Source organism: Scophthalmus maximus, unplaced genomic scaffold (genome assembly GCF_022379125.1).
Source record: "Scophthalmus maximus strain ysfricsl-2021 unplaced genomic scaffold, ASM2237912v1 un_1, whole genome shotgun sequence".
Classification (NCBI taxonomy): Eukaryota; Metazoa; Chordata; class Actinopteri; order Pleuronectiformes; family Scophthalmidae; genus Scophthalmus; species Scophthalmus maximus.
The window spans coordinates 45,115-71,670 of record NW_025917010.1 but is presented as its reverse complement, the minus strand read 5'-3'; the positions used below and the strand labels follow the sequence as shown (position 1 = coordinate 71,670).

The 26,556-nt window shown below is 44.9% G+C and overlaps 1 protein-coding gene and 1 long non-coding RNA gene across 3 annotated transcripts; one reads left to right on the top strand and one right to left on the bottom strand.

The window, feature by feature from the left end:
* Positions 1-1,139: 1,139 nt before the first annotated feature.
* On the bottom strand, positions 1,140-2,630 carry LOC118292841. Of its 2 annotated transcripts, XR_007030365.1 has the most exons (4): positions 2,463-2,630; positions 2,175-2,370; positions 1,743-2,051; positions 1,140-1,627 (listed from the first exon to the last, which is right to left on the bottom strand). It is a non-coding gene; the product is annotated as an uncharacterized LOC118292841 (long non-coding RNA). The 2 variants fall into 2 exon arrangements; XR_007030364.1 differs by having other exon boundaries at positions 1,140-2,051; positions 2,463-2,627.
* Positions 2,631-11,096: 8,466 nt separating this feature from the next.
* On the top strand, positions 11,097-13,365 carry LOC124849810. The gene is made up of 6 exons (XM_047330419.1): positions 11,097-11,674; positions 11,837-12,029; positions 12,130-12,303; positions 12,386-12,681; positions 12,787-12,956; positions 13,076-13,365. Exons 1-4 carry the CDS (start codon positions 11,114-11,116, stop codon positions 12,415-12,417), a joined length of 960 nt encoding a protein of 319 aa, XP_047186375.1. The 5' UTR covers positions 11,097-11,113; the 3' UTR covers positions 12,418-12,681; positions 12,787-12,956; positions 13,076-13,365.
* The last annotated feature ends 13,191 nt before the right edge of the window (positions 13,366-26,556 follow it).

Genomic DNA, 26,556 nt, shown 5'->3' with positions numbered 1-26,556 from the left:
ATCACAATTCACTTATCTGGGCAATGTCAGCATATGCGCTGACATTCCCCAAATGAGTGAGTTGTGAGATGGTAGTTCTAAGGGTCTAACATGATGATAGATATATACATATATGTTTGGAATGCTTGTAGTCTGTAGATGTGATTCAAGCTATAATAGGCTATATTTCACCCTTCTTTCATGGTATAATGTCAGCATCTGTGCTGACGTTCCCCAAATTACTTCGTTGTGAATTAAAGTTTAGGGAGTGGGAGGTGACATCCAGGTCAAGTGTGTGTCTGACCTCTCTTAGTTATTTTATATATGATTCAATTCCAACATGGTACAAACCAAAATAAAGCTTAGACTATGCTCTTTACAATAATTCCAGCCATTGGCATTTTTTAGAAAGATGCAGAGTACATGAAACACAGGAGACAGATCTTTGTATAAGCATCACCACACTTTACTATCATAGACACACTTTAATAACAGACATATTCAAAAAGTACAGTGACAACATGTATTGTCATTTTGCAGAGTACATGTACATAGGCAGAAGATGCAGTTAGAATCTAACTAGAAGAGCAATAAAGCAAGAAGTGCAATGTGATATATATAATATAGACAGGTGGTGCAGTATAAACAATGTAAGACATACATTGCAGTGTAGACAGTAGTATACAGTTAAGAATGTGAAATGCTTTGGAGGTGAAGATCGAGGCAGAGCTGGCCAAGACAACTCAGTTACATTTCACCGGGTCTGGGACATGCAACAGAGTGTCTGAAGGCAGATGCAGGGTAGGCTACTTTTCAGAGAGGTAATAATAGTAATAGTAATAGCAATAGAGCTACAAGATACCAGTGGACACCTATCCAATGAATTATTTTGGGTTGGACCGTGATAACTTGTGCTCCGTTTATGCGAGCTACAAGATACCAGTGGACACCAGAATGTTTGAAGGCCGATGCCCAGCAGGCTACGGGAGCCAGTCGAGCCCTCCGGCCTCTCCACCAAAAGATTTCTTGTTGACTCCATAGTCAAACAGAACTTCCTCATCCACCAACAAAGTCCTGGTTGCGAGGAAGAGGATTACACCAACAAAGTCCTGGTTGCGAGGAAGAGGATTACACCCCTTTCCTCTCCATCCATTTCCATACTGCAGTACTTTGCCGTGATGTTGGCTTTCTTTTTGGAATGATTGATCAACCTGCCGAAAGTCTGCATCGCAGGGTGGCAATCACAGGTGTCTGAGTGGGCGTCAATGCACACTGACTCTCCTTTTTTCATTTTTGAAAAAGAAGACATATGCAGTCTCCCTGTCAGTGGTGCTATGGTGTATTTTCTGGCCCTCACTGAATGTGACAACAGTTCCATGTTAGTCACAGAGCACCTCGCCAGCCTCAAATATGCGGGTCGTAATGATCCCTCTGCCCTTGCCTTCAAATTCACTCATGTGAAGTCCTCTCCACTTCTGTGTTCGCACCAATTTCTGTATCTGTTTGCTGTCCGTGATACAGTCCTCAGATCCAGATGGTGCCCAGTTCTTAAGAACTTCATCGCAGATGCCGGCAGTCATCTTCCATCCCTGCCTTTTAATCCACGCTTCGAGTCGCTCTTTTGTTGGCTCACGCCGACTGAAGTTTGCTGTCAAAATAAATAACAAAAGTTCTGTTAGTCATGAATGCAATAATAGACATCTTTGAATCGTGCAATCATTTTTACTTGAAAATAATGTTAAATATGGTCAGAAAATACTCACAGCGGGTATGTGCTTCATGCATTTCCAACTGCTTCCTCCCCCAATAAGTGTGAAGCTTCCGCTGAAATTCTTGAGACACATTCCAACGTTGTTTCACTTCTGGCCTTTTCCCATTCCCAAAGAAGGTAAGTTTGCAGGAGGGTTTCAAATGCCTTGAAGAATTTGACCTTCTCATTGTCAGAGGGGAGCCTCGGCAGACGTATCACTGGCTGTTTGATGGGTGATGAATATGGGACAGCGTAATGGTCACCATGGCTGGAACACTCCTCAGAAGACTCATGCCTGGTACCTTCCCCAGAAGGCTCAGCACTACATGAAACAATAAATGAATGAGATTTTAAGAAAAACATAAGACTTTCAGCGTGCCTAAATATAGATTATGGTGTGCTTCATTATTTTTGCATTGTGTTGGCGCATATAAAACATGCTCACCTTGAGACTTTACTCATGTTGCTCAACTGCTGAGAGGTCTTCACAATGATATCACACTGCTTCATGCGGTAATGCTTCTCGGCTGTTGCGCTGGAATGGGTCAGGTAATTGGCCACCAATGGCTTCTGTCAAGCGATGAGCTGCCGCCTCAAATGTTCTCCGTGCCATCTGGCTGGTCACGGACGGGAGGTTGTATCTAAAATGCAAGTTTGAACAGGATGTTAGAAATTTATCAAGACATCTCATCTGAGACAGCGATGAACAGCAAATGGGAAATGATTCACTTACTTTGAGTGCAGCCGCATCCGGTCATTTGATGGGTTGTAAGTTGCCCCCCCCTGAGGAGGAGACAAAGAACCTGCCCTCTGCATTACACTCATCCTCCACATCCCTCTTTCGTTTCCTGTTGGATCCAAGGACCTGTGGACGCACCAGTCTGTAGTCTGTACCAAACCACTGTTGGCAGAGGAGAAAAGGGAATTAAGATGAATTTCCGCCATTGGACACGTTCTGACAGGTTCTCACAGGAAATGTGATCTCACTGTGATGAACTTACGCGCTCCTCCTCCTCTGACAGGGCAAACGCGGCCACTCGATGTGCTGCCGTCTTGTGCTTCTTTACCCCAATGATGTAATGTTGCCATTCTTCTTTCCTGGCAACCCACTCACCGACCTGTAGAAAATGAGGATATCCCATTGATTAGTTAATGTAATGGCTAAACTGTCAGGAGAAATTTATCGACACAGACCAAAAGAGCACAGTCACACTCACAGCCATGTGCTCCACCACGCCTGGCCGTTGGAGGATTTTCAGGATGATGATGGCCTCGAGATAGTACACCACAAAGATTGACTCGGCAGGCTCCAGGGTGTCAGAACAACCGTCAGACAGTTTACCCATAATTGCCAAAAAGTCCTGCTTGGCAGCCTCCAGAACAGCCCGACAGTCATGTGGTGTTAATTGATGTTTTTCAATCAACGTGTCATGCCTATGAGAAAAAACATCAACTGTATTAACAAATCATATTACAGCAGGCAGAGAGAAGACTACCAGTTCTGTAGTGTAATCCATTTACATGGGTACAAACACTTAAACTGACCTCTTTTGGGTGATCTCTTTGCCCACTAGCTTGGAGGTGACTTTCCTGCAGAGAACCAATGAAGTCAATAAAGTGCATGCACTCTTGGTTGGTTTGTACAGTGTGGAAATGCAGGAATCTGTTAGAGGAAGTACAGGGATTTAAGTATGTACATCTAATAACAACCATTTACATTCATTGTCTACACTGTTGACATCATAATAAAAAATAAAAAAAAAACTGCTACCAACCTTTCCAAGCTCTTGAGGTAATCCTGCTGAGTTTGTTTTTTTCAATGTTGCCTAAGAGAGGTAGGTACTGTCGGAGCTTCTCTCTGTTATTGACAATCTGCAGGGATGGTCTCTCAGGGTTGACATAGTAGAGGTACCGAGAAACATTTTCAACCTGAAAATGAAATAAACAATGTTAATTGACCTTCTAATCATGACTGTTGCTTCTTGCTTCATCTTTTATTAACCTTCTAGTTAACGCTTCTAATAAACACAGTGTGTTATGATAAGCGAATTACAGCAGACTAAAGACAATGTCAAGGTTGACACTCAGGCCTGGTTCTAAACTGCTTTGGTTGGGTGGGCATCAAGAGATGTTGATTGGACACCAACTGCTGCTGTGTTGAGTGTCCCAACCCGAAAATTTGCATTGCTGTAGTTCCATCTGCAAAAGTTCAGAAGGGGAACAGGGGCATACTCCCCCAGAAGAAAATTGTGCAGCAGGGCCTCGACTCAATCTAGTGCGTGGGAGTCCCGATTGTAAGCCACTGAAGGTGAGACAGGACCGCTCTTTCCCAGGTGGATATGTTGGATCTCCCAAGTTTGGCCAATCCTCTAAACCACTCTCAGACTCTAAGATGGGTGGCCTCTGTGTCTCCAAGTGAGGAGTTTTTTGTATGAGTGAGGTCAGTGTTTTGATGGATGATTGAGTCAATGTCTGTCTGTATCGTATCCCACCATAAGCGTTTGCTTTTTGCAATGCTTGTGGCTCGTAAGGAGGCAGCTTTTGAAGAATTTTGGCAATCACACCATCATAATGCTCCTCCAATATTTTCATGTTCATTTGCATTTACTGATGTGTTTTGTTTTACTTTTTCATGCGTCTCCTCAGTTGGAGAAGAGGGTTTGATAAACACTGTCAATTTTGTGATATGTCGTGACATACCAATGGGAAAGTCACCAGTTCCACAAGTTTGTTGTGTTTGTTCAACAATTTCAGAGTGATGCACGGCCTGTAACAGCTTAAAATAGATTTTTTTCCAATTTATTGGTGTTCATATTTTGATCAGGACCAGGTGCTCGATTTTCATACAGAGCCCTCCTGTTTCCTTTATATGTCCTTCTTTTTGTAGAAGTCATATTTCACAAGTTACAAAATGAAAACATAGATGAGACAGTTAACGATGGATAAAGAGCAATATTTTCACAAGATGTGTGCACAAGATCAAAAGAGCAAATTGTTGGAGATGCTGATGAATGTATTTTTTTTCTTTACGTTTTTCAGATTAATCCCACACGTATTTTCTAATTGGGGAAGCGGTTTTAACAAGAACCCTTTTTCTGAATTGACTTTAAGTACATTTTGTCAAAAGGGATGTATGTAAGTCCCCCAAGTAAAAACACCTAGTGCTCGAAAAACAATTTTCAGGTCGGGACACAAGATAGTTGTTTAGTTCCCCCAAGAAAAAGGACAGATTGCTCCAAAATGGAGACAAAGAAAACTTCAAACTCCACATTTGAGTTGCATGCAAAAAAAACCCACTGCAAAGCCAAAGGGAAAATTAAGGCACTCAGTAAATTTTTGTAGCACAGCACACTTAATGGTTCATTCATCCGCTAGGGGAGAACAAACAGCTGAATCAAGGTTCCCTTGAACCTAATCAAAAAAGAAAACCTAATCGCACAATGTTTTTTTGTTTTGTTTTTTTTTCAAAAAAAGAAATTGGCCTGGGAGAGGATTAGATAACAGGAAAAGTCAACCAAGAGATCGAAGCTCTTTGTGCAAAATAATTTATCATTCAAATCATGTAAAATCTCAACAAGAGATTAAAAACTACGTCCTAACGTTTCACCAAATTTTTGGCTTCTTCAGAGGAGAATAGTCAGTGGTAAGTACACACATCTCACCCAATATAGTAAATAAGTCTCTCATCCTCATCAAAAGAAGGGTTTGGCCAGCCTCCCAGCATCTGATCCCAATCGGTAATCAGCACCCACTTGGCTGTTCAGGGTTGTTAATCATCCGCAACTGGTACAAAAGCCCCCAGCTAAGTGTGCTCAGACGATTTGGTTTTTAGAAAAAGTAGCAACACCCATGGCACTGGCCGGCTAGGTTTGGGAAAGAAAAGATGTTTTAAAAAGGGGGAGTCCACTGACTCTCTTCATTGCACAGGCACATGGGGTTTTCCTCCTTCATTTTCAACAGGATATCACAACAGTGAAAGACTGGGTTTTCGGGGACCCGAATACCATTGTTGGTAGACTGGTCACCCTCCATCCACCATTGCACAACAGCCTGTAAGGCCCTCATCATGTAGCCCAGAATACCAAGTTGGTAGACTGGGCTCATTTATTTTGACCATCTGCAACTTCCTGTCTCCGGTCTGCAGTCCCCCAGTTCAGACGACCTCATTGAGGCCATTAGGAATACCTGTTTTTAATTTGGCAATCCAGAACCTCCCGGGCCCGCACTCTCTGGGCTGCCGACCAGTGGGGCTGGCCTTCCAGGCCTGCAATAATCAAATCATCTGCCCCATGTGTCCGGAAAGGATCATACAGTGCAGACACTTTGGTAGATTTGTTGATGTGATAAAGGTGCTGTTGTAGTCGGTACAATAATTTATTTTGTGTTTGTCTGACATACAGTTTTCCACACAATTTACACTCAATCAAATGCACCACATTCCTGCAATCCAGCTGGATCCTTTCCCATACTGGAACATCCGATGCTGTATATCTATTGAAGGCAAATGTAATCACCCTAAAGTGTCTGTTTCTATGTTGTGGTGCACTAGATGGTAGGGAGGCATGAACCAACAAATCTCTTTAAATTTGTATTCCTTTTAAAAGCAGAAATGACTCTAAAATCCGAGAGAGGATCCATGACACTTTGTAGCCTTTTAAAGTTTGTTTTAACACAGGAATTGAGTTGGAGGGACGCCGAGGAGAAGTTCGACACCAGAGGAACCAATTTTTTATGCTGTTCCACTCTGGTGATCCACTCTCCGCCCTCGAAGCCTCTCTCGACTTCCATCTTTATAGACCTCAGAAAAGTGCGACCATAACCTCTCTTCTTGAGAGCACTAAAGAGTATTGTCGTTGCCCTTTCGACATCATCCCGCCTAGTACAAATCCTATGGAACCTTATAATTTGGGATTTAACAATCCCCTTAAAGGCATGTTTAGGATGAAAACTGTTCTTATGTAACAGAGCGTGTGTGTCCGTGGGTTTAAAGAACACTCTGGTCCCTAATGTCCACTTTTGTGGGTCTTCTTTTATGATAAAAACTCAATCTGTAAAGTCTGTAAGTTATACTTCACTTTTATTGAATCTTGATGGCTATTTAAAGTGTCAATGTAATAATTTAATTTAAAATCCAACTCTGGATGGTTCCAAACTCCAAATATATCATCCAGATACCTCAGCTGGAAAAACTGAGTTTTAAGGTACTTGGGAAAGAGGGTTCGTTCCCAGTCAGCCATATAGATATTGGCATATGCCGGGGCGAACCTTTTCCCCATGGTCGTGCCGTGTATCTGGAGGATAAAACTTGGAGTCAAAGACAAAGTCATTACGTGTCAATCCTAATTCTAAAAGCTGGAGGAGGGCATCATCTGGTCTGTGCGAATCTGGATAACGGTCAAAAACTTGTGAAACTGCCTTCAGGCCAAGTTTAGTATCTATATTTGTATACAAAGCGTCTAGGTCAACAGTGGAAAAACATGGCTCCGGGAGGACCAGCAATGGTTCGGATCTCATTCGCAAACTCATACGTGTCTTTGATATAACTTCCATGCTTCTGGGACAAGGGATTCAAAAAAACGTCAATATATCCAGCGGCTCTACATGATTCACTCCCACAGTCGGACACAATTGGCCGGCCAGGGGGAATGGTGTGCGGAACCGTCCAAGTGCTCGGATACTTATGGATCTTTGGGAGCAGATATAATTTTCTTGGACGGGGAGGATCTTGACCAAACAAATAAAACCTTTGTTTAGAAGAGATGTATTTCTTCCTGTACAAATCCTCCACAATCCCCCGGACCAAGACCCGAGTCTCTCCGACTGCAGGGAGCGAGAAAGTGGCTCATAATGAGCCACATTATGTAGCTGTCTGTTGGCTTCAATAAGATATTGTGTTTTATCCATAATCACAATTTTGGAACCCTTGTCCGCAGGCTCAATAACTACATCATGTTTCTTTAAAAGGTTATCCAATGCTCCTCTCTGCTCACTGGTTAAGTTGTCTACATCTTTTCTGAAGCCATAACTCCTTTCCAGTTGTGTCCTGTCCCAGCGTATCAGTTGTTGCAATGGTTCCGGGACAAGGTCCCATTCGGGTTCCCACTTGGAGGGTTCTATAAAAGGTCGAGAGATAGATTGTACAGAGAATTCAAAGTGGTACAATAATTTAAGACGCCTATGATACTCGTACAAATCTTGTTTTAGACCATTTTTATCCAGTTGCAATGGTGTCAGAATAAAAGAGAGGCCCCTCTCCTAATCATCCTGATTCGACACAAAAGTTTCGGACAGGTTCAAAATGTTCGAAGGCATGGGGGTGAGAATTGTCATTCTGCCAGCCCTTAGTTTAACTGTCTCATCCAATATTTAAAAATGTCAGAAGCCGTTTTTGTGGTCCAATGGACAGGATGTCGGTCGTGCACCTTAAAAAAAAATGGTTTTGAACCATTTTTAATGTTGTGAACTGCTGTACCAATAATTTGTTTGTTTGTTTTGCCAGCTGCTGTGTTTTGTAGGAGAGCTTGTCTGAACAGTGGATCAACGGCACATATGTCTGCATTTGGAAATGTCTTCTGAGTCACAGCCACCAATTGTTGCAACTGCTTTTTAATAGTTTCCAACAAATTCTCTCGCAGACAGTTGTTCAGACCTACCGATAACACAACTTTCTGGGTAGCGGTACATGCATCCGGTTTAGCAAGAATTCCCTTAAGGTGATGGATTTGGGCGCCCGGGAAGCTCTCGACCTGGACCGATGGATATCCGTGGTCAGGGATCCTAGATAAAGTAGAGTCCCCCAGGACGACCAACGGATCAGTGACCTCAAAGGACCAAATCCTGATATTTTTTTTTGGATGGCATTTGGGTGGTCTTCTAAGTGGTCCCCGCGGAGCAGGTTCTGGGGTGGGAGGGGACTCCGGGTCGGCGCGGCTAGTGAGAGTAGTCTCCCTTCCCGGAGGATCCTCCCCCTCGCCCGTAGTGCTTCCCAAGAGCCCCTCCTCAATCCCACTGGATGCAAGTACCGCCAAATTAGACAGCATATTTATATCAGCATTAACCGTCTCCATTTCCAGCAACTCACCAGTATCATCCAGTGTACCCAAATCAAAAGTCGGACATGGGAAGGGGAAGGGATCCTCCAAGTCCTCACCCACCCTAGGGAAGCGGGCTCCGGAAACCGTCCAGCGGCAGGAAGCGGGCTATGTCGCCGAGTGGAGGCCACTCGACCCCCCCTTGCCCGGCGCCCCGGGGGTCCTAAAAATAGGCGGCGGGCGCCCACGCGCTCGGGGGGGCCCCGGCTTTGACGCGGGCTGGTCGGTCGGCCCCGGGAAAAAAATGGAGAAAACAGCCCCCTGCGGCCGCGGCACCGCGGCGGTCCACAGGGAGGCTCCCTCCCGCGCCGGGGTATTGCCATTGGCCCGGGGGGTCCCAGGGGTCGCTGCCATTGGACGCTTTCCCTTACTGGGGTATTTCAATTGGACACTGGGGCCGCCGGGGGTATTACAAGTGTACGTTTTCCCTTGCCGGGGTATTTCAATTGTACGCTTTCCCCCCCGGGGTATTTCAATCGGACCCTTTCCCTTGCTGGGGTATTTCAATTGTACGCTTTCTTTCGGTGGGGTATTTCAATCGGACCCTTTCCCTTGCTGGGGTATTTCAATTGTACGCTTTCCCTCGGTGGGGTATTTCAATCGGACGCTTTCCATTTCAATACCCCATTTCAATACCCCGGTGGCTCGAGTGGAAGAGACCAACTGGACATTGTCCAATTGGAATACCCTGACCTCAGCTCTAAGGTATTTGAATCGGCACGTACACTTCAAATACCTTAGAGCTGAGGTCAGGGTATTCCAACTGGACAATGGCAAGGTATTGCCTTTGGACACCTCGGTCACTAATGTAACCTGGTTTAGGCAGGGGTGTCCACTTCAAATACCTTTGCATTGCAGCCGAGGTATTTGAATTGGACGATGTCAAGGTATTGCCATTGGACATGTTTCCCCCCCCAGGAGGACTTTGCTGGGCGGGTGGCTCGAGTGGAAGAGACCAACTGGACATTGTCCAATAGGAATACCCTGACCTCAGCTCTAAGGTATTTGAAGTGTACGTCCCACTTCAAATACCTTAGAGCTGGGGTCTAGGTATTCCAACTGGACAAAGGCAAGGTGGTCTCTTCCACCCTGCCAGCACAGTCCTCGTCAAGAGGGGGAACATGTCCACTTGTTGGAAGTGCAACTTTTCACCATGAGGACAAGCTGGAAACACGAGGACACGTGTCCAAAGGCCATTCCCCGAGGTATTGCGGTAAGGGGGTAAGCGGCTGCAACCCTGCGGACTTTTCCACGGTGTCCAATGGCAATACCTTGCCATTGTCCAATTGGAATACCCTGACCTCAGCTCTAAGGTATTTGAAGTGTACGTCCCACTTCAAATACCTTAGAGCTGGGATCCGGGTATTCCAAGTGGACGACGGCAAATCATAGCTGCCTGCAAACACTCGGTGACAGTACGGGACCTCAAAAGCAATTGGGAGATATGCCCTACGTCCGCCCAGGTCCAATCGCAGATTTCGGAGCAAGTTGATTTTCCACTATGTGCAGCTTTAATTCGGGGGGGAAAAAAAAAAAATCATCTTTGCGATGGAATGGGCCACACATGTGAAAATTTAACCATGTCATCCTCTCCTCATACAGAACACATGGTGTAAATATGAAAAAATTCGGAGCAAGCGAAGTCCCTGTTTGCGTTGTTCTCGCTCGTTAATTGGTCGTACACTCTGATTGGCTGGTCTGTTGAAGCATGCCTCTAACATCAGTGTAGCACACAACCTGCATGTAGCTGATCTGCGCTGTGATTGGTCGAGGGTCTTAGAACATGAGGTGTGAAGCCCCTTTAAAGACCCGGAGGAGCAGTCGACGGACAGGGACTGCGGGCGAAAGAAAGACGTGAGTGTGAGCTTATTATTTGATGTGCAATGTCTTGAATATGTTGAATGCCATTTCTTATCATTATTGTTATGACTGATTTGACAATGGTCCATGTAATAGGAGAGATGTGAATGCTTGTATTTAATATATTTTGCAGAGTTTAAATTGATGAAGTAATTCAAAAGAAAAAAAAAAACTTTTCCTGCCGTTTTTTTCTTTACTATTATCTATCAAAAGTGTTCATACCTCTCACAACAGTGTGCTTATCTCGCCGTTGGTCGTCTTTAATGTCTTTTTTATTGCATTTCAGTATTTTTTTCGGTGCTTTGAATGTGCGCACTGAGCTTGCTGCGGAGGGACGCACTTTCCAAGACGCACACACACACACACACACATCATTTTCAACAGTAATTATTAATCTTGTTGTTTTTTTTGTTGTTGTTTCTTTACAGGGAAAATGCATAGTTGCCCATTGTGTCAACGCTATTTCAGTGCCCTTAACAAGCACCTGAAGAACATGCACCTGATCCATAATGCGGAAGAGAGGCGGCTGCTGCTCAATATGGCATCTGGAAGGGTGAACATCAGAGCTGCACCCTGCCCTGTTCCAGGGTGCCAGAACCAGCTCTCCCGGCTGGACAGGCACATTAACCAGTCTCATGCCGAGCTCACCATTGCTGAAAGGGCGGCAAAAATGAATCAGGCCAAGAGAATCCGCACAATGGAACTCTTGGCCGAGCTCAGGGCTACAGATTCGACCCCCGCGATGCAGTCTATGTTGGACGTCAACCCGAGTCCCCTGGAGGAGGAAATAGATGTTGCTCCACCGTCCCCCGTGGCAGATTGCGGCTCGGCCGAGTGCAGGCGCATTCGGCTCGGGTACGAGCGGGAGCTGGAAGGAGTAAAGGCAGAGAGGGACGAGTTCTGCGCCGAGGTCCGACTTCTCCGCACAAAGCTGCAAAAGCAGCTGCGCAGCATGAAGAGTGGCCGCACCACTGCAGTTGAGAGCCAGGAGGACGTGAGTGTCTCTCTCTCTCTCTCTCTCTCTCTCTCTCTCTCTCTCTCTCTCTCTCTCTCTCTCTCTCTCTCTCTCTCTCTCTCTCTTCCTCTCTCTCTCTCTCTCTTCCATTCTCCCTGTCTTTGTGTGTCTGATTTTTTTGTTTTTCACCAACTTTGATAGGAACGCGTGACGGAGGGAGGCCGGTCCTCGGCCGCGTCGGAGAAGGCGGGCCGGTCCTCGGCCGCGTCGGAGAAGGCGGGCCCGTCCTCGGCCGCGTCGGAGGAGGAGGCGGGCTCGTCCTCCTTCAGCCCGTGGAGTTCCGGCAGCGGCAGGGGGAACCTCATGAGGCAAATAAGCCTCCCACCGTCGATGGGTAAGCATATGTTGATAACATGGTAATTAATTTGGCTTTTTCATGCCATTGGACAGCAGAGTCTGTATATCACAACGCCTTAAATTGTGTGTCGTTACAGAGGACTACCTTAGGACGTACAGGGCCCACCACGAGGGCCTAGACCCGACCCCCAAAATGACCGAAAATGCCATATCCAAGGTCAGCAGGGTGAAACTTTCATCTTGTATATGGCCAACAACCGCAGCCGGTTGTCCGACTGGCTTTTTCTGGATAACATGTCCAGGATCCGCGGGTGAGTGACAATGACATTACAATTTGGTTTGTACGTTGAAAGATTCTATTTGATTCATTTTATCCGCCCTCTCTTCAAACAGCTGGTCCCGAAGTGTGGTGGAGGGCGGGATGAAAATTACCACAGCAAAATTCTATTTGCAGAACGCCCTGCACTTCGTTCGATTTATGACCGGGATCCCGCCCAAGACCTGCCGCCTCACTCGGGTGCAGTTCACCTCCGTGGAGAGGGAATTGAAGACGGGGGTGAGGTCGCTGCAGCGGAGGGTGGTTGTCCACCAGATGTCAACAAAAAGGATCAAAATTAGCAAGCTGCCGTCCCGCCAGGCCCTGAGGGGTTGACTCTCCGCTGCTGCTGCCGCCATCCCACAGCTGCTGGGTAAGTTGTCCGCAAGTCTGCTTGCCAACAGGAAACGTGGATTGTTGACCAAGGCGCAGCTCATTCTGAGCGCTTTGCTTCCCCCCCCCCCCCTCTTTTCATCAGGCAAACTCGAGGTGGAATTTGAAAACACCAGCCGTTTCCTCTACTACGGCTACCAGTGTGCCTACTGGAGCTGCCTGTTCGGGCACAGGCCGGGGGTCTATGCTAATATGACAGACAACGAGGTGGAGGAGGCAAAGACCCTCGGCCAGGATCGGGGCTACCTGCTCCACGTGAGTGCTATCTCTGACACTGTTAGCTTTGAAGTTAGCCCCGATGTCTACTGCGGTGCGTGTACTTAACCCAGTCTCCCCGTACTCTCTCCCTTCTCTACGTGTCTGTGTCGTGACAGATTAAAGAACACAAGACGAACAGGACATTTGGGGAGGCCCAAATGTTCCTGAACCCCACAGAGTTCACCTGGCTAGAGAGATGGATGGCAATAAAACGAAGCCTCCCCGATGCCAACAAATTTGTACTATATACAAAGGGCAAGGGGCCATCCAAAAACTTAAATACCAACTTGCAGTCGGCCTGGAAGGACATGGGGTTAGGGGGGGTGATTAATTTCACCCTCATAAGGACGGCCGTGGCAACTTATGTAAGTTGACATTAAATTCAAGACGAGTAGTGTGGAGGCCGAAAGCGCCGTTGCGAGTGCTGTCGTTAATTTCTCTGCAATTTTACAATCTTTTCCAGGCAAAAAGTCCCAAGATCCCAAAAGCCGGAAAAAGGTCGCGGACTTCATGTGTCACGACACCAGGACGGCGGATAAGTTTTACGTGGCCAACCCTGACCACTGTGAGGCAGAGGAGGTCAGGGCCCTGGTCAGAGAGAGCCTCCTCGTGGGAGAGGGAGGAGAGAACGAGATGCAGCAGCAGCAGCAGCAGAAGCAGCAGGAGTCGGAGGAGGAGGAGGAGATGGGAGTCGGCGGCGGTGGCGAGGGCGGCAGTGGCAGCAGCAGCAGCGGCGGCAGCGGCGGCGAAGAGGACGAGGCGGCCCCCTCATCTTCGACAGCAAACCCACCGCCACAGGAGGTCGAGGAGGAGGGGACGCCCCGGAAAAAAAAGATGAAAAGAGACTGCTCAGTCCCTTCAAGTCAATTCCAGAAAAGAAGATAATCAAGGAGCAGAGTATGCAAAGGATGAGAGTGAGGAGGCTCCGATTCCCCCCCCAAAAAATCATATAATTCTTTCATATTATGTGTTAAATGTCTTATTGTGTTGTTTTATAGCTTTTATTGTGTGGTGTTTTGATTGTTTTAACGTGTGTGTGCTCTTTTTAGCTCTTAGAGATTGATTTGTGTGGTGTTTTGATTGTTTTAAAGTGTGTGTGCTCTTTTTAGCTCTTAGAGATTGATTTGTGGTGTTTTGATTGTTTTAAAGTGTGTGTGCTCTTTTTAGCTCTTAGAGATTGATTTGTGTGGTGTTTTGATTAATATGATGTTTTTTGTGAAATAAATGGTTAAATTGTGAATACTTCTCTTTATTTCCACGCACACACACATTTTTATTCATATAACTCTAAAAAACCCCAAAAAAATACACTTGTTTTTAATCAATATAATACCAATACTAACTCCTCGTGTCATACATAGTATCGTTGTGTACAAAGGCAGAAAAAGAAATGACTTTTGACATTGTCCAATTGGAATACCCGGACCTCAGCTCTAAGGTATTTGAAGTGTACATCCCACTGGTCTCTTCCACCCGGCCAGCACAGTCCTCCTCAGTGGGGGGAACATGTCCACTCGGTGGAAGTGCAACCTTCCACCGAGTGGACAAGGGGGGGGAAACATGGAGACGCGTGTCCAATAGCAATACCTTGCCATTGTCCAATTGGAATACCCTGACCTCAGCTCTAAGGTATTTGAAGTGGGCATCGTCCACCAGAGTGTGGTTGCTCTTTTGGCCTCACAGGCTGTGGGGACCTCAAACGTCCATCAAAGGCGCTTTTCCCGATGCACACTGAGCCCCTGATCAATAAAGTACCGAGCACTGTCCCCAGCGACCGTCCGTCGGGTCGAGGGAGGGGCGAAAGGGAAGATTTCCAAGTCGTTGTCCGATGGCAATACCTTTGAGTGGGAAAAAAGAGTGTGGTTGCTCTTTTGGCCTCACAGGCTGTGGGGACCTCAAACGTCCATCAAAGGCGCTTTTCCCGATGCACACTGAGCCCCTGATCAATAAAGTACCGAGCACTGTCCCCAGCGACCGTCCGTCGGGTCGAGGGAGGGGCGAAAGGGAAGATTTCCAAGTCGTTGTCCGATGGCAATACCTTCCCGTTGGAATCCACAAAAATACTCTGAGCTGTTTGGGGGTCTTCCCAGAGGGTCAGAACCCCCAAAATTCAACCAGGTGCCCTGCTGTGACCACAGATAAGGCACCTAAACTTTGGTGGCTCTGGGTGCTGTGGAAAAAATTTAACCCACTCTTGCCTTTTTCTCCTCAGAAGGGGGTGAGACACACTGAGCGCAACACCCTCTGATGGGAAATCTCATAATCTGAGCAAACTTCTTTTCTGGCGCCCGTGGGTTTACGGGGCTGAAATATGTCGACGTACGCTCGTTTTGGAGCGTACGTCGACGTGGTTCCGCGTTTCTGGGACTTTGGTGGACTCTGCGGGAACGTGACCACTTGCAATTCAAAATGAATGGTGTTTAAAAATAGGGAAAATCCCACTCTAAAGTCCACGAAGTGGACGGCATCGTATCTTGGCCAAAAAAGCCACAAATGGAGAGAAATTTCTACGGGCGCACCACACCTCCGCTATAATCCACGATCCCCAGCCTCGGCCCGCTGCGACCTCCCCGCGGCTAGTTCCTCTCAGGGGCACCGTAGGGTTAGGGTTAGGGTTAGGTTAAGGGGACTGAGCCCATCTCCCGGAGGAGACGGGAATGGCACTCTCCACCCACCCAGTCCCATCACTCTGGTCCCAGGACGGAGCAAATTGCATTCAAATAGAGGTAAGTATTATTGTACTTTACGAAAAGTAGGCAAGACTGTGCCTTACGAAAATGAAATTATTTTAAAAAGAATTGGTGTCCGGCTCTTTGGCAACGTTTTGACCGACATGGTCTTCATCAGGCCAGCGGGACACATTAATTTCATAGTATTCCGAGTAAATTCATGGGATTAAAGTACAGCGTGAGCGATCCTGTCAGCTCGATGTGCGTTTGTCAAATGGGCTCCCTAACTGGGGCTCCTCCCTTTATACTCTCTGCTGAGCTCCTCCTTTTAACTCTAATTAGTTTCTTCATGAATTCCGTTAACCCCATAATCCCCAAACCCATTGGATCAGCCCAAACTTAGGGTCATGATCAGGGTAGAGACTGTGGTTAGGGTTAGGATCCCCAAATTAGGGTTAGGTCTGTGGTTTGGGGACCAAAGTGACGGGGGTTCTGGGTGGAGGACCTGGCCGGGTTAGGGTTAGGGGTTAGGGTTAGGTGAAGGGATCTGATCCCGTCTCCTAAAGGAAACGGGTGGTGCACGCTCCATCCACCCACCCCCATAATCTCGGTCCCGAAAAGGCTGGCGGCTCCGGAAGGGCTGGCGGTCTTGGCGGTGGCGTCCGCCACGCCGGATCTGAGTCCAGCCATCGTCATAGTCTCCCATTCCACTGGGTAAGGTAAGTAAAAAGAAATGAAATGAATTTGTTTTTTAACGAAAATTTTTTCCACGAAATAAGCAATAAAAAATAAAACTTTTTATAAAATAAACAACTTAGGAAGGTGTTTCCTGGCGACGTTTCGACCCTCTCTGGGTCTTCTTCAGGCCTAAAAAGACACAAAAAACTTCTGTGTTCGGTTTGGCTGGAGAGATGTTTACTGCTCGAGGTTCGTGTGAGAAGTGAGCTCCCACTGAGGCTCCTCCTTTTATATCCTCAGTTGAGCTCCTCCTTTTTTGTTCTCAATGTGATTTGTGTATTGGGTTTTATACAAATTGGTGTGTGATCTTGTTTCCCACTAACCGCACAATCCCCCCAAAAAATATATATAATAATTAATAAATAATAAATAAAAATAAAATTAAAATGTATATCAAGCACTATAGAAGTGTTTTTAATCTAATAATGCCCAAATGATATATTTATTGTTCTTAATCTTTTAAATAAGTTATAAATTCCAATAAACTTGTTTTAAGTTAATTTATTATTAGAATGTGATAAGTGTTTCGGGCTTGGGATGAGGTTAATTTAGGGCATAGGATGAGGTTAGGTTTAGGGTATTAGACCAAGATTAGGGTTAGGGGTTAAGGTTAGGATAAGAGTAAATATTAGGGTTAAGGTTAGGGCCTGAGATCAGGGTTAGGGTTAGGATTGGGATTAGGACTAAGATGAGGGTAAAGATTATGGTTAGGGTTAGGGCCTGAGATCAGGGTAAGAGTTAGGTTTAGGGTAAGGAAGGGGGTTAGGATTAGGCAAGAGGAAGGGGTTTTAGGGTAGGGTTAGTGGGTTAGGGTTAGGTATTGGGAACGGGTAAAGTCGAGATTTAGAATAAAAATAGTAGAAAACAAGTGATCACATATTATCTATAATATAAGTTTAATCCAAATGGTTGTTTTGTTCCTAATAGATAAATCCAGTATCGTTCAATTTTATGTCGCTCAACATCAGTCCAATTGACATGTCTTTGAAGTCCAGCCATCCGAACCGATTCCAAACCGTGGATCAAAAAATGTTCAACTAAAGGTGTATCCACTTGTCGTTTTTGTCTAATGTTGGATCTATGCTGATACATACGTGTAGACAATGAATTTTTCGTCTCCCCTACATACTTAAGACCACATTTGGCACAAAATATAACATAAACGCAATTTGTGGATCGGGGGCTAAAGCTTTGTGAAATTTTGATAATTGTTTTCTCCTTGGTCTTTCGTATGAACCGTAGATTACAAAATTGAGCCTCCAGTAATTGGGGCTTTTTTGCTTGCAAAGGTGGTAACTTGGCTTTCACAAGAAGATCTTGCAACTTAGAAGACCACCCAAATGCCATCCAAAAAAAAATATCAGGATTTGGTCCTTTGAGGTCACTGATCCGTTGGTCGTCCTGGGGGACTCTACTTTATCTAGGATCCCTGACCACGGATATCCATCGGTCCAGGTCGAGAGCTTCCCGGGCGCCCAAATCCATCACCTTAAGGGAATTCTTGCTAAACCGGATGCATGTACCGCTACCCAGAAAGTTGTGTTATCGGTAGGCCTGAACAACTGTCTGCGAGAGAATTTGTTGGAAACTATTAAAAAGCAGTTGCAACAATTGGTGGCTGTGACTCGGAAGACATTTCCAAATGCAGACATATATGTGCCGTTGATCCACTGTTCAGACAAGCTCTCCTACAAAACACAGCAGCTGGCAAAACAAACAAACATATTTTTGGTACAGCAGTTCACAACATTAAAAATGGTTCAAAACCAGTTTTTTTTAAGGTGCACGACCGACATCCTGTCCATTGGACCACAAAAACGGCTTCTGACATTTTTAAATATTGGATGAGACAGTTAAACTAAGGGCTGGCAGAATGACAATTCTCACCCCCATGCCTTCGAACATTTTGAACCTGTCCGAAACTTTTGTGTCGAATCAGGATGATTAGGAGAGGGGCCTCTCTTTTATTCTGACACCATTGCAACTGGATAAAAATGGTCTAAAACAAGATTTGTACGAGTATCATAGGCGTCTTAAATTATTGTAGCACTTTGAATTCTCTGTACAGTCTATCTCTCGACCTTTTATAGAACCCTCCAAGTGGGAACCCGAATGGGACCTTGTCCCGGAACCATTGCAACAACTGAGAAGCTGGGACAGGACACAACCTGAAAGGAGTTATGGCTTCAGAAAAGATGTAGACAACTTAACCAGTGAGCAGAGAGGAGCATTGGATAACCTTTTAAAGAAACATGATGTAGTTATTGAGCCTGCGGACAAGGGTTCCAAAATTGTGATATTGGATAAAACACAATATCTCATTGAAGCCAACAGACAGCTACATAATGTGGCTCTTTATGAGCCACTTTCTCGCTCCCTGCAGTCGGAGAGACTCGGGTCTTGGTCCGGGGGATTGTGGAGGATTTGTACAGGAAGAAATACATCTCTTCTAAACAAAGGTTTTATTTGTGTGGTCAAGATCCTCCCCGTCCAAGAAAATTATATCTGCTCCCAAAGATCCATAAGTATCCGAGCACTTGGACGGTTCCGCACACCATTCCCCCTGGCCGGCCGATTGTGTCCGACTGTGGGAGTGAATCATGTAGAGCCGCTGGATATATTGACGTTTTTTTGAATCCCTTGTCCCAGAAGCATGGAAGTTATATCAAAGACACGTATGAGTTTGCGAATGAGATCCGAACCATTGCTGGTCCTCCCGGAGCCATGTTTTTCACTGTTGACCTAGACGCTTTGTATACAAATATAGATACTAAACTTGGCCTGAAGGCAGTTTCACAAGTTTTTGACCGTTATCCAGATTCGCACAGACCAGATGAGGCCCTCCTCCAGCTTTTAGAATTAGGATTGACACGTAATGACTTTGTCTTTGACTCCAAGTTTTATCCTCCAGATACACGGCACGACCATGGGGAAAAGGTTCGCCCCGGCATATGCCAATATCTATATGGCTGACTGGGAACGAACCCTCTTTCCCAAGTACCTTAAAACTCAGTTTTTCCAGCTGAGGTATCTGGATGATATATTTGGAGTTTGGAACCATCCAGAGTTGGATTTTAAATTAAATTATTACATTGACACTTTAAATAGCCATCATGATTCAATAAAAGTGAAGTATAACTTACAAACTTTACAGATTGAGTTTTTATCATAAAAGAAGACCCACAAAAGTGGACATTAGGGACCAGAGTGTTCTTTAAACCCACGGACACACACGCTCTGTTACATAAGAACAGTTTTCATCCTAAACATGCCTTTAGGTTAAATCCCAAATTATAAGGTTCCATAGGATTTGTACTAGGCGGGATGTCGAAAGGGCAACGACAATACTCTTTAGTGCTCTCAAGAAGAGAGGTTATGGTCGCACTTTTCTGAGGTCTATAAAGATGGAAGTCGAGAGAGGCTTCGAGGGCGGAGAGTGGATCACCAGAGTGGAACAGCATAAAAAATTGGTTCCTCTGGTGTCGAACTTCTCCTCGGCGTCCCTCCAACTCAATTCCTGTGTTAAAACAAACTTTAAAAGGCTACAAAGTGTCATGGATCCTCTCTCGGATTTTAGAGTCATTTCTGCTTTTAAAAGGAATACAAATTTAAAGAGATTTGTTGGTTCATGCCTCCCTACCATCTAGTGCACCACAACATAGAAACAGACACTTTAGGGTGATTACATTTGCCTTCAATAGATATACAGCATCGGATGTTCCAGTATGGGAAAGGATCCAGCTGGATTGCAGGAATGTGGTGCATTTGATTGAGTGTAAATTGTGTGGAAAACTGTATGTCAGACAAACACAAAATAAATTATTGTACCGACTACAACAGCACCTTTATCACATCAACAAATCTACCAAAGTGTCTGCACTGTATGATCCTTTCCGGACACATGGGGCAGATGATTTGATTATTGCAGGCCTGGAAGGCCAGCCCCACTGGTCGGCAGCCCAGAGAGTGCGGGCCGGGAGGTTCTGGATTGCCAAATTAAAAACAGGTATTCCTAATGGCCTCAATGAGGTCGTCTGAACTGGGGGACTGCAGACCGGAGACAGGAAGTTGCAGATGGTCAAAATAAATGAGCCCAGTCTACCAACTTGGTATTCTGGGCTACATGATGAGGGCCTTACAGGCTGTTGTGCAATGGTGGATGGAGGGTGACCAGTCTACCAACAATGGTATTCGGGTCCCCGAAAACCCAGTCTTTCACTGTTGTGATATCCTGTTGAAAATGAAGGAGGAAAACCCCATGTGCCTGTGCAATGAAGAGAGTCAGTGGACTCCCCCTTTTTAAAACATCTTTTCTTTCCCAAACCTAGCCGGCCAGTGCCATGGGTGTTGCTACTTTTTCTAAAAACCAAATCGTCTGAGCACACTTAGCTGGGGGCTTTTGTACCAGTTGCGGATGATTAACAACCCTGAACAGCCAAGTGGGTGCTGATTTCCGATTGGGATCAGATGCTGGGAGGCTGGCCAAACCCTTCTTTTGATGAGGATGAGAGACTTATTTACTATATTGGGTGAGATGTGTGTACTTACCACTGACTATTCTCCTCTGAAGAAGCCAAAAATTTGGTGAAACGTTAGGACGTAGTTTTTAATCTCTTGTTGAGATTTTACATGATTTGAATGATAAATTATTTTGCACAAAGAGCTTCGATCTCTTGGTTGACTTTTCCTGTTATCTAATCCTCTCCCAGGCCAATTTCTTTTTTTGAAAAAAAAACAAAACAAAAAAACATTGTGCCTTGACTTGACTTGTCAACACCAAGGCTCGATTAGGTTTTCTTTTTTGATTAGGTTCAAGGGAACCTTGATTCAGCTGTTTGTTCTCCCCTAGCGGATGAATGAACCATTAAGTGTGATGTGCTACAAAAATTTACTGAGTGCCTTAATTTTCCCTTTTGCTTTGCAGTGGGGTTTTTTTTGCATGCAACTCAAATGTGGAGTTTGAAGTTTTCTTTGTCTCCATTTTGGAGCAATCTGTCCTTTTTCTTAGGGGAACTAAACAACTATCTTGTGTCCCGACCTGAAAATTGTTTTTCGAGCACTAGGTGTTTTTACTTGGGGGACTTACATACATCCCTTTTGACAAAATGTACTTAAAGTCAATTCAGAAAAAGGGTTCTTGTTAAAACCGCTTCCCCAATTAGAAAATACGTGTGGGATTAATCTGAAAAACGTAAAGAAAAAAAATACATTCATCAGCATCTCCAACAATTTGCTCTTTTGATCTTGTGCACACATCTTGTGAAAATATTGCTCTTTATCCATCGTTAACTGTCTCATCTATGTTTTCATTTTTTAACTTGTGAAATATGACCTCTACAAAAAGAAGGACATATAAAGGAAACAGGAGGGCTCTGTATGAAAATCGAGCACCTGGTCCTGATCAAAATATGAACACCAATAAATTGGAAAAAAATCTATTTTAAGCTGTTACAGGCCGTGCATCACACTGAAATTGTTGAACAAACACAACGAACTGGTGACTTTCCCATTGGTATGTCACGACATATCACAAAATTGACAGTGTTTATCAAACCCTCTTCTCCAACTGAGGAGACGCATGAAAAAGTAAAACAAAACACACATCAGTAAATGCAAATGAACATGAAAACATTGGAGGAGCATTATGATGGTGTGATTGCCAAAATTCTTCAAAAGCTGCCTCCTTACGAGCCACAAGCATTGCAAAAAGCAAACGCTTATGGTGGGATACGATACAGACAGACATTGACTCAATCATCCATCAAAACACTGACCTCACCCATACAAAAAACTCCTCACTTGGAGACACAGAGGCCAACCATCTTAGAGTCTGAGAGTGGTTTAGAGGATTGGCCAAACTTGGGAGATCCAACATATCCACCTGGGAATGTGCGGTCCTGTCTCACCTTCAGTGGCTTACAATCGGGACTCCCACGCACTAGATTGAGTCGAGGCCCTGCTGCACAATTTTCTTCTGGGGGAGTATGCCCCTGTCCCCTTCTGATCTTTTGCAGATGGAACTACAGCAATGCAAATTTTCGGGTTGGGACACTCAACACAGCAGCAGTTGGTGTCCAATCAACATCTCTTGAGGCCCACCCAACCAAAGCAGTTTAGAACCAGGCCTGAGTGTCAACCTTGACATTGTCTTTAGTCTGCTGTAATTCGCTTATCATAACACACTGTGTTTATTAGAAGCGTTAACTAGAAGGTTAATAAAAGATGAAGCAAGAAGCAACAGTCATGATTAGAAGGTCAATTAACATTGTTTATTTCATTTTCAGGTTGAAAATGTTTCTCGGTACCTCTACTATGTCAACCCTGAGAGACCATCCCTGCAGATTGTCAATAACAGAGAGAAGCTCCGACAGTACCTACCTCTCTTAGGCAACATTGAAAAAAACAAACTCAGCAGGATTACCTCAAGAGCTTGAAAAGGTTGGTAGCAGTTTTTTTTTAATTTTTTATTATGATGTCAACAGTGTAGACAATGAATGTAAATGGTTGTTATTAGATGTACATACTTAAATCCCCGTACTTCCTCTAACAGAGTCCTGCATTTCCACACTGTACAAACCAACCAAGAGTGCATGCACTTTATTGACTTCATTGGTTCTCTGCAGGAAAGTCACCTCCAAGCTAGTGGGCAAAGAGATCACCCAAAAGAGGTCAGTTTAAGTGTTTGTACCCATGTAAATGGATTACACTACAGAACTGGTAGTCTTCTCTCTGCCTGCTGTAATATGATTTGTTAATACAGTTGATGTTTTTTCTCATAGGCATGACACGTTGATTGAAAAACATCAATTAACACCACATGACTGTTGGGCTGTTCTGGAGGCTGCCAAGCAGGACTTTTTGGCAATTATGGGTAAACTGTCTGACGGTTTTTCTGACACCCTGGAGCCTGCCGAGTCAATCTTTGTGGTGTACTATCTCGAGGCCATCATCATCCTGAAAATCCTCCAACGGCCAGGCGTGGTGGAGCACATGGCTGTGAGTGTGACTGTGCTCTTTTGGTCTGTGTCGATAAATTTCTCCTGACAGTTTAGCCATTACATTAACTAATCAATGAGATATCCTCATTTTCTACAGGTCGGTGAGTGGGTTGCCAGGAAAGAAGAATGGCAACATTACATCATTGGGGTAAAGAAGCACAAGACGGCAGCACATCGAGTGGCCGCGTTTGCCCTGTCAGAGGAGGAGGAGCGCGTAAGTTCATCACAGTGAGATCACATTTCCTGTGAGAACCTGTCAGAACGTGTCCAATGGCGGAAATTCATCTTAATTCCCTTTCTCCTCTGCCAACAGTGGTTTGGTACAGACTACAGACTGGTGCGTCCACAGGTCCTTGGATCCAACAGGAAACGAAAGAGGGATGTGGAGGATGAGTGTAATGCAGAGGGCAGGTTCTTTGTCTCCTCCTCAGGGGGGGGCAACTTACAACCCATCAAATGACCGGATGCGGCTGCACTCAAAGTAAGTGAATCATTTTCCATTTGCTGTTCATCGCTGTCTCAGATGAGATGTCTTGATAAATTTCTAACATCCTGTTCAAACTTGCATTTTAGATACAACCTCCCGTCCGTGACCAGCCAGATGGCACGGAGAACATTTGAGGCGGCAGCTCATCGCTTGACAGAAGCCATTGGTGGCCAATTACCTGACCCATTCCAGCGCAACAGCCGAGAAGCATTACCGCATGAAGCAGTGTGATATCATTGTGAAGACCTCTCAGCAGTTGAGCAACATGAGTAAAGTCTCAAGGTGAGCATGTTTTATATGCGCCAACACAATGCAAAAATAATGAAGCACACCATAATCTATATTTAGGCACGCTGAAAGTCTTATGTTTTTCTTATAATCTCATTCATTTATTGTTTCATGTAGTGCTGAGCCTTCTGGGGAAGGTACCAGGCATGAGTCTTCTGAGGAGTGTTCCAGCCATGGTGACCATTACGCTGTCCCATATTCATCACCCATCAAACAGCCAGTGATACGTCTGCCGAGGCTCCCCTCTGACAATGAGAAGGTCAAATTCTTCAAGGCATTTGAAACCCTCCTGCAAACTTACCTTCTTTGGGAATGGGAAAAGGCCAGAAGTGAAACAACGTTGGAATGTGTCTCAAGAATTTCAGCGGAAGCTTCCCACTTATTGGGGGAGGAAGCAGTTGGAAATGCGTGAAGCACATACCCGCTGTGAGTATTTTCTGACCATATTTAACATTATTTTCAAGTAAAAATGATTGCACGATTCAAAGATGTCTATTATTGCATTCATGACTAACAGAACTTTTGTTATTTATTTTGACAGCAAACTTCAGTCGGCGTGAGCCAACAAAAGAGCGACTCGAAGCGTGGATTAAAAGGCAGGGATGGAAGATGACTGCCGGCATCAGCGATGAAGTTCTTAAGAACTGGGCACCATCTGGATCTGAGGACTGTATCACGGACAGCAAACAGATACAGAAATTGGTGCGAACACAGAAGTGGAGAGGACTTCACATGAGTGAATTTGAAGGCAAGTGCAGAGGGATCATTACGACCCGCATATTTGAGGCTGGCGAGGTGCTCTGTGACTAACATGGAACTGTTGTCACATTCAGTGAGGGCCAGAAAATACACCATAGCACCACTGACAGGGAGACTGCATATGTCTTCTTTTTCAAAAATGAAAAAAGGAGAGTCAGTGTGCATTGACGCCCACTCAGACACCTGTGATTGCCACCCTGCGATGCAGACTGATCAATCATTCCAAAAAGAAAGCCAACATCACGCCAAAGTACTGCAGTATGGAAATGGATGGAGAGGAAAGGGGTGGATGAGGAAGTTCTGTTTGACTATGGAGTCAACAAGAAATCTTTTGGTGGAGAGGCCGGAGGGCTCGACTGGCTCCCGTAGCCTGCTGGGCATCGGCCTTCAGACATTCTGGTGTCCACTGGTATCTTGTAGCCCGCATAAACGGAGCACAAGTTATGACGGTCCAACCCAAATAATTCATTGGATAGGTGTCCACTGGTATCTTGTAGCTCTATTGCTATTACTATTACTATTATTACCTCTCTGAAAAGTAGCCTACCCTGCATCTGCCTTCAGACATTCTGTTGCATGTCCCAGACCAGGTGAAATGTAACTGAGTTGTCTTGGCCAGCTCTGCCTCGATCTTCACCTCCAAAGCATTTCACATTCTTAACTGTATACTACTGTCTACACTGCAATGTATGTCTTACATTGTTTATACTGCACCACCTGTCTATATTGTATATATCACATTGCACTTTTTGCTTTTTTGCTCTTCTAGTTAGATTCTAACTGCATCTTCTGCCTATGTACATGTACTCTGCAAAATGACAATACATGTTGTCACTGTACTTTTTGAATATGTCTGTTATTAAAGTGTGTCTATGATAGGAGACAGATCTTTGTATAAGCATCACCACACTTTACTGTGTTTCATGTACTCTGCATCTTTCTAAAAAATGCCAATGGCTGGAATTATTGTAAAGAGCATAGTCTAAGCTTCATTTGGGTTTGTACCATGTTGGAATTGAATCATATATAAAATAACTAAGAGAGGTCAGACACACACTTGACCTGGATGTCACCTCCCACTCCCTAAACTTTAATTCACAACGAAGTAATTTGGGGAATGTCAGCACAGATGCTGACATTATACCATGAAAGAAGGGTGAAATATAGCCTATTATAGCTTGAATCACATCTACAGACTACAAGCATTCCAAACATATATGTATATATCTATCATCATGTTAGGCCCTTAGAACTACCATCTCACAACTCACTCATTTGGGGAATGTCAGCGCATATGCTGACATTGCCCAGATAAGTGAATTGAGATACGCTTTCTTGCCTTTTTAGGAGACATACTATAACTATGTTAAGTATCAACATACTCAGGCTTAATGTTCAAACTAAGGTTGAACCGGTTCATGTCGAGCTGTGTTTTGTATTTTATTGTTCCTCGTGTAATGACAAAAATATAAATGTATCAATTGGCCAGTTGAAAATGTCACTCCTGAGTGGACCAATGTTCTCAAGCAAATTAGATAATTGTGGAGGGCGCTGCCTAGTGAGTGACTTGGAGCGGGTGAGGGGTGTGTGGCGTGTGCCAATGACACCTGGGCAGGAGTGTGACAACATTTGCATTACAGTATCAGGGGGAGTGGTTA